At 43.3% G+C, this 7,902-nt stretch overlaps 1 protein-coding gene across 8 annotated transcripts in view; it reads left to right on the top strand.

The window, feature by feature from the left end:
* Window positions 1,298-7,902, top strand: part of TCTN2 (tectonic family member 2) — a 31,216-nt gene continuing 24,611 nt past the window's right edge. Inside the window, exons 1-5 of one of the 8 annotated variants that reach the window (XM_021072256.1) lie at window positions 1,298-1,837; window positions 2,053-2,160; window positions 2,566-2,654; window positions 3,665-3,860; window positions 7,336-7,436. In XM_021072256.1, the coding sequence (XP_020927915.1) occupies window positions 1,684-1,837; window positions 2,053-2,160; window positions 2,566-2,654; window positions 3,665-3,860; window positions 7,336-7,436 (648 nt within the window). In that variant the 5' untranslated portion in view covers window positions 1,298-1,683. The remainder of the gene's footprint in view (window positions 1,838-2,052; window positions 2,161-2,565; window positions 2,655-3,664; window positions 3,861-7,335; window positions 7,437-7,902) is intronic. The other 7 variants (XM_013982781.2, XM_021072255.1, XM_013982779.2 and 4 more) reach the window with 7 other exon arrangements.

The raw sequence follows: 7,902 nt of genomic DNA, 5'->3' as shown, positions 1-7,902 counted from the left end.
GCAGGCCAGCTTTTTGTTCCTCCACCTAAAAACTCCATAAAAATCAAGCTTATTATGCAAAGCAATGAAACTAGAACACACCCTCACACCATGCACAAAAATAAACTCCAAATGGCTGAAAGGCTTACATATACGACAGGACACCATCAAACTCCTAGAAGAAAACATAGGCAAAACACTCTCTGACATCAACATCATGAATATTTTCTCAGGTCAGTCTCCCAAAGCAATAGAAATTAGAGCAAAAATAAACCCATGGGACCTCATCAAACTGAAAAGCTTTTGCACAGCAAAGGAAACCAAAAAGAAAACAAAAAGACAACTTACAGAATGGGAGAAAATAGTTTCAAATGATGCAACTGACAAGGGCTTAATCTCTAGAATATATAAGCAACTTATACAACTCAACAGCAAAAAAAAACAATCAATCAATGGAAAAATGGGCAAAAGACCTGAAGAGACATTTCTCCAAAGAAGATATACAGATGGCCAACAAACACATGAAAAAATGCTCAACATCGCTGATTATAAGAGAAATGCAAATCAAAACTACCATGAGATACCACCTCACACCAGTCAGAATGGCCATCATTAATAAATCCACAAATAACAAGTGCTGGAGGGACTGTGGAGAAAAGGGAACCCTCCTGCACTGCTGGTGGGAATGTAAACTGGTACAGCCACTATGGAGAACAGTTTGGAGATAACTTAGAAATCTATACATAGAACTTCCATATGACCCTGCAATCCCACTCTTGGGCATCTATCCGGACAAAACTCTACTTAAAAGAGACACATGCACCCGCATGTTCATTGCAGCACTATTCACAATAGCCAAGACATGGAAACAACCCAAATGTCCATCGACAGAGGATTGGATTCGGAAGATGTGGTATATATACACAATGGAATACTACTCAGCCATAAAAAAGGATGACATAATGCCATTTGCAGCAACATGGATGGAACTAGAGAATCTCATCCTGAGTGAAATGAGCCAGAAAGACAAAGACAAATACCATATGATATCACTTATAACTGGAATCTAATATCCAGCACAAATGAACATCTCAGAAAAGAAAATCATGGACTTGGAGAAGAGACTTGTGGTTGCCTGATGGGAGGGGGAGGGAGTGGGAGGGATCGGGAGCTTGGGCTTATCAGACACAACTTAGAATAGATTTACAAGGAGATTCTGCTGAATAGCATTGAGAACTATGTCTAGATACTCATGTCGCAACAGAAGAAAGGGTGGGGGAAAAACTGTAATTGTAATGTATACAAGTAAGGATAACCTGACCCCCTTGCTGTACAGTGGGAAAATAAAAAAAAAATTTTTAAAAATCAAGCTTATTAAGGTTCTTGTTTAGCATCCAATACCTGTAGGGTAGCTCTTGCAGTATTACTGAATTAGCTCTGGGTGGGGGAATTCCCGGTTTCAAATTGGAGGCGCACGGCTACGGTTCTGTGATCCTTTCCGTGGATCCTTTACGTCCTCAAGCCGGGAGGACGTAAGGCCTGTGGGTGGGCCCGGGACGCTGCGGCCGGATTTGGGGGCGGGCTTTCCCTACGGCTATTCCAATCACGAAGCTCCGCTCCGTCAGGCCGGAGGCCAATTGGTGGTTGCCATAGCTCCGGGCGCGCTTGACAAGATGGTGGTAGCGAGGCAGTCAGGGCGGAGTTATGGCGTTCCAGAGTTTCCAGGCTTCTAAGGCCGGCGCGGTCCTGTGTTGCCGGCCACGGGAGATCCCAGGCATGCGCTTGCCGCCGCCAGTCTCTCTGCTCTTGGGGTTTCTCCTTCTGCAGGGAGTCTTCAGTCCGCTCTGGGGGGACCTGGGTGCGTAAGGCTGCGTAGGGGGCCAGCGGGACTGGGGCTGAGGGTGAGGACGAGGGTTTTGAGGCCTGATTTGGGTCTCCTCCCGGAGCTCTGGAAAACACTGCCTAAGAAAGTCACCACTCAGCGTAGGCAGCGACTCTGCAACTATTAACTCTTCCCTGTCCCTTTCGACTCTGCAACTATTAACTCTTCCCTGTCCCTTTCTCTCCACCTAGTTTTCATCCCTCCTGTCATCCGCATGTCTGGCCCTGCGGTCAGCGCGTCCCTGGTCGGAGGCACCGAGGATGTGACCGTGTCACTGACTCTGCTGCAGGACGAGATGGGTAAAGAGTCCGGCCCTTCCTGTAGGGAGGGAGGAGATTGGGACCAGGGCCAGGCCGCCCAAGAAGCTTAGTCCTCAGGGTTCCTGGCCTCTCTGACCGCTGAAAAGTTGGGATGAGCGGCTGCTGTGGACCAGAGGACCAAAAGACAGATTCAGTAAACGAAAACTTGAAATCATACTAGTTAGCATTCATTGTGCTATCTCCAGGTCTTAAATGCATTACTTCATTTTTCTCATATGAACAGTAGTATCTTTTAATCCCATTTAACACGTGAAGAAACTGAAGTTCAGAGAGTTTGTTGCTTGTCCAAAGCCACACAGCTTCCATCCTAGAAGCCTGATTCAGGAGTGCACCCCCTTAGTTGCCGGACAATACTGCCTTGCTTTCTAATCTTCTCTCCCGTAGGATTATTCCCAGTTCCCGATTGTCGAATGCTAAGCAATGAGACTGGAAACTGGAGTTTGACTGTCACCCCCAGTATGGTAAGACCAGAGGTAAAAGCCTTTTCAGTAGCATCTGCAGAGGCCCATAATTAGAGTTCCTGCATGGCTTTCTTGGTTGGACAAGATGGATCTTTCTCAGTGCTTGGAACTACCATGAAACTGTGGGCTATCAGATCACCTAGACACCTATCCAGCCCAGAGGTTCTTAGGAGTTTTTGAGTTAGTTTCAAAAAGTCTGTGAGGAGTTCCTGCTGTGATGCAGGGGGATTGGCAGTGTCTCTGAAGCACAGGAATGCAGGGTCCATCCTTGACCCAGCACAGTGGATTAAGGATCTGCCGCAGCTTGGATCTGATACCTGACTTGGAAATCCATATGCTTCTGGGGTGACACACACACACACACACACACACACACAAAAGAGGAAGTCTGTGAACACTCTGAAATTGTGTTTAAAATTGTGTGTGTGTGCACACTTGCATGCACATTTTTTTCTGATAAGGGTTGCCAGCTTCCATGAGATTATCAAATGGATCTGTGACCCAAAAGAGCTTCATACACCATTGATCTCACCTAAATCTGAGCTTATGTGTAAGGACACTTGAGCCTAGAGATATCAAATATTTTACATTTAATGAATGTTTTATTCAGTGCCCAGTGTGTGTAAAGTATCAACTTCAGGGATAAAGGCTGAGAAAGGCAGACTTTGCACCCCAGGAACCAGGTCTGTTTTCACGGACATTTTTTGTATTACATCTTCTGCTGGTAGCGTCTAGTACCTTTATAGGTGCTAGACAAACTGAGTTAACTTATCACACTTGTGTTCAGCTTTCTCTGAATACCTGAAAATTGCTTACTTTTATGTTAAGTTGAGGATTAGGAATCAGGGCTTGATATTGCCATAGGTTTACGTGGTAGAATTGAACAGAATGACGTCATCCTTGTGTACAGTTTTCCTTTTGTAAAATGAACCGAGGCTGATCGCAGTTTCCATTGTGTGCCCTTATAATTATAGATGCTGTTTTGAGTCACTATAAAAAATACAGCAATATTTTCCTTTCAGAATTCATTGGAAGTGACAGTGAGGTTGAAGAGAGATCTGCAGTCCTGTTCCTCTAATGAGACAGCTTCTTTCTCAGAGTCCCCGTGCATTGTCCAGACTCTTCTGGTTTCAGCCTCACGTAATTCGTCCTGTTTAGCACATCTACTCATTCAAGCAGAAATTTATGCCAACTCCTCTCTGGCCCATAATGCATCAGGCAAGTAAAATCTCTGACTATCAAAACCTTTACTGCAAACATTATCCGATTGTAAGTATACGCCATGTAATTTGTGTGCTTTACTCATGAATCTGTCTTGCTTTCCTATGCTTATTTTCCTTTTGTTTAATTTTAAAAGTTTCCACTTTGAATTATTTTACTTTAAGATTCATTGTATCTTGATCTGTTGTTTATATCTTTGTAAGCCACCTTAAATCCTTTTTGAGAGAAAGTCAAGTTTGTTTCCTTTTATTGATTCCTGTGACTAAATCTCAAAAGGAAGGGAAAGACTCATGAATGAGTTTACAGAAAACCAGCAGATTTTCAATGAACTCTTTTTTTTTTTTTTTTTGCTTTTTAGGGCCGCACCCACAGCATATAGAGGTTCCCAGGCTAGGGGTGGAATCAGAGCTGTAGCTGCTGGCCTACACCACAGCCACAGCAATACCAGATCCGAGCCGTGTCTGCGACCTACACCACAGCTCACGGCAACGTCAGATCCTTAACCCACTAAGCGATTCCAGGGATGGAACCTGAAACCTCATGGTTCCTACTCGGATTTGTTAACCACTGAGCCGTGACAGGAACTCCTCAGTGAACTCTTTTGATATCCAGCTCCCTTTTCCCAAGGCAGCAGGCTAAATTTTGCCTATAGAAAACACACATTCCCTTCTTAAAGAACAAACACAGTAATAATGCACAATTTGCTGTTCTGTACCTTTAAAGAAATAGTATAACTTAGAAATTGTTTCATACAAGTACATATAGGTTTACCTCATTGTTTTTATATTCTTTTAAATGTCATCTAGTTCTTAGATTCTTTTTAATAGCTGCATAGTAGTCCATTGTGTGGCTACATCATTGTTTATTTAACTATACTCTTAGTTTCGCAGGTTTTTGGGTTTTTTTTCGTCTTTTTTGCCATTTCTTGGGCCACTCCTGCAGCATATGGAGGTTCCCAGGCTAGGGGTGGAATCAGAGCTGTAGCCGCCGGCCTACACCACAGCCACAGCAACGCTGGATCCGAGCCGCATCTGCAGACTACACCATAGCTCATGGCAATGCCGGATCCTTAACCCACTGAGCGAGGCCAGGGATCGAACCCACAACCTCATGGTTCCTAGTCGGATTTGCTAACCACTGAGCCATGACGGGAACTCCAGTTTTGCAGTTTTTGATACTATAACTAGTGCTACAGTAGATACAGTTGTGCGTTGTGCCCATGCATCTTTGGATGTGAGGAAATGGTTCTGTGTTATTCTCTCTTTCACATCATGGCAGTGTCCTAAGAACAAGAGATGTGAGGTGGAGGGGTCCTTGTCCATAGGTGCTACCTCCCACCATGTTCCCTGTCCCTTGTAACAAAGTGTAGCATCTCTTGCCTTTACAGTCACCTGGGAGGACGGGAGAAGTGTTGCTTTTTCTTTTTTTTCTTTTTTTTTTGGCCTCTCCTATGGCATCCAGAACTTCCTGGGCCAGGGATTGAACCTGCACCACAGCAGTGACAATACTGGATCCTTAACCTACTAGGCCATCAGGGAACTCTCATGGAGCATTGCTCTTTAATAGAAAAGATCTGTCACTTTGAGATTCCCACATTGCCACTTTCCACATCACATCTCCTAACTGTGGTCCTTGTGGTTTTAGAAGATGAGGAGGGTTAGATGTGTTATGATAGAGCCATTCAGTAGGCTTCTCTGCCCTTAGTGTATTTGCATGGAAAGACCTCCAAGATACATTGCATAGTGCAAAAAGCAGGTGCAGATGGGTGCATATAGCATGGAATAAGAATATATTTATTTTTGTACAAAGAAATTCTGGAGGGCTCTCTGAGAAGGTAACAGTGATCAGCGGGGATGGGGTGGTGTGATGTGGGAATAGGGAAGGGCTGAGAGTGCGCCTCTTTTTTATATCCTTTTAATTTTTTGGAATCATGTGAACTCTTGCCAATTTAAAGGTTTAGAGTTTTGTTTTTATTTTTTATTTTTCACTTTTTTGGGGGGCACTGTCTCACAGCATATGAAGTTTCTGGGCCTGGGATCAGGTCCGAACTGCAGTTGCAACCTAAACGGCAGCTGCAGCAATCCTGGATCCTTAATCCACTGTGCCAGGCCAGGGATTGAACCCACATCCCAGCACTCTCAAGATGCTGCTGGGTCCCATTGCGCCACAGCGGGAACTCTTGAAGTTTTGTTCTTAGAAGAGAAAGCATTACGAATGCTTAAAATTCAAAACAAACTAAAAAATAATATTCAGTGGATGCTTTAAAAAAAATGACAAGGAGGGGTTAATGGTGGCTATTGCTGTTCAAAGCAGTGACTTTGAAAGAATATGCATGACTATATTTAGGTAGTATCTTGGAATGTCTTTGTAAAAATAGCCAAACTTAGAAAAATTAGAGCTTTTCTATATTGGTAATTATGAGATGTCCATTTTGACCCCATGAAGGAATGAAAATTTTTGCACCCAGTCAGGCAGAGATCAGAACAAGAAAAAGCATGGAAGGAGAGTCAGGAGGTACGTGGTACACATATTAACATGGAAGCTAGCAAGCAATGTCGGAGACATATAGATAGACCTACAGACATCTATCTATATATCACATAGTAAAACCCTATTCTAAAATACCTTGCTTCTGTCTCACGGCCTGCTTATACTGAAGGTCAGACTGTTGTCCTCGTAACATGGTCTATTACTTGGACTTTCTCATTCCTGATATATTCCTGAGAGCCTTGACATACTAGGGTTCTACTATATTGTGGCATAGAATAGTTGTTCTTTAGACGCCTCAGCTGTCCTGTTGTTGACGTTAGCTCTTACATAGAGTTTAAACAAATAATCTCTGCTTAGTTTTCCAACTATTAGTCTCTGGATTCTGAAATGTAATACAACATATTCCTTTTCCAATCAGTGTACAAATTATTAATTTCCCCCACACTTGAACCAGCATCAGAATGTGAAGATTTGGATTTGCAGTGTGGGGGGACTTGAGGTTGAGTCTGTCGCCTAATTAAATGTCATCTCGGGGTGAGATGGCTTCCAAATCAGGTGACTGATAAACTGTCACCATGGCGTCAGTCCTGTCTGCTTAAAGCGGTAATGAATGTGAAGGAGTAAATGCTCAAAATCAGTTTGTGTGGTGAAAAGTGTTGTTCGGTGTACTGGGAAATAAAATTGGAGCATCAGATTTATCTTAACTTGTGAATGTCAGTCACTTGATTATATTCAAGGTCAACTGTGACTTTTTTGGCTTGTGTGACTATCTTACTTTCTTCTTTTCGGGTTTTTGTCTGGGGAGCAGATACAGGCCTCGATTATGCTTTCTGCATAGCTCCTTTCAGGATTCCCTAATGTGGAATATTGGAAATGGTGATTTGTAAAATGATGATTCAGCTCTCTTTTGACTGTCAAAAATGTGGTAGTGCTTTGTCAGAGTGTTTCGCAGCTGAGCTTTTCTGTTGTTGGTACTTTTCAGAGAACGTGACTGTCATTCCTAATCAGGTGTACCAGCCCCTTGGTCCCTGTCCTTGCAATTTAACAGCCGGGGCCTGTGATGTTCGCTGCTGCTGTGACCAGGTACGCTCTTCCTGATTATTGGGCACAAAAGCTATGGGACCTGATTGCATGTGAAGAAGACCAGTAGTTCCCCATCAGCAGCTTTGGAATGGATGATCTTTCAAAACTGAGATTATATTTTGTGGTGCAGATGGTTTTCAAATTGAGATTTTCCTTATCTAGCATTTTTAGCCTAGTTTATAGATGAAAAACATAAAGGATATCTTTGGATAAAGTCCTGATTGTGATAATGCTGGGAAGATAGTTTTAATGTCTTGATTAGAAGCCTTTAAGAAAATATAAAAAGGGGGAGTTCCTGTTGTGGCTCAGTGGTAACAAACCTGACTAGTATCCATGAAGATGGGGTTTCCATCCCCCACTCAGTGGGTTAAGGATCCAGCATTGCTGTGAGCTGTGATGTATGTGGCTTGGATCCCATCTTGCTGTAGCTGTGGTATAGGCTGGCAGCTGAGACTCCGATTCAACC

This window comes from Sus scrofa, chromosome 14, assembly GCF_000003025.6.
Source record: "Sus scrofa isolate TJ Tabasco breed Duroc chromosome 14, Sscrofa11.1, whole genome shotgun sequence".
NCBI classification, from domain to species: domain Eukaryota; kingdom Metazoa; phylum Chordata; class Mammalia; order Artiodactyla; family Suidae; genus Sus; species Sus scrofa.
This window is presented reverse-complemented; position numbering and strand designations above follow the sequence as displayed.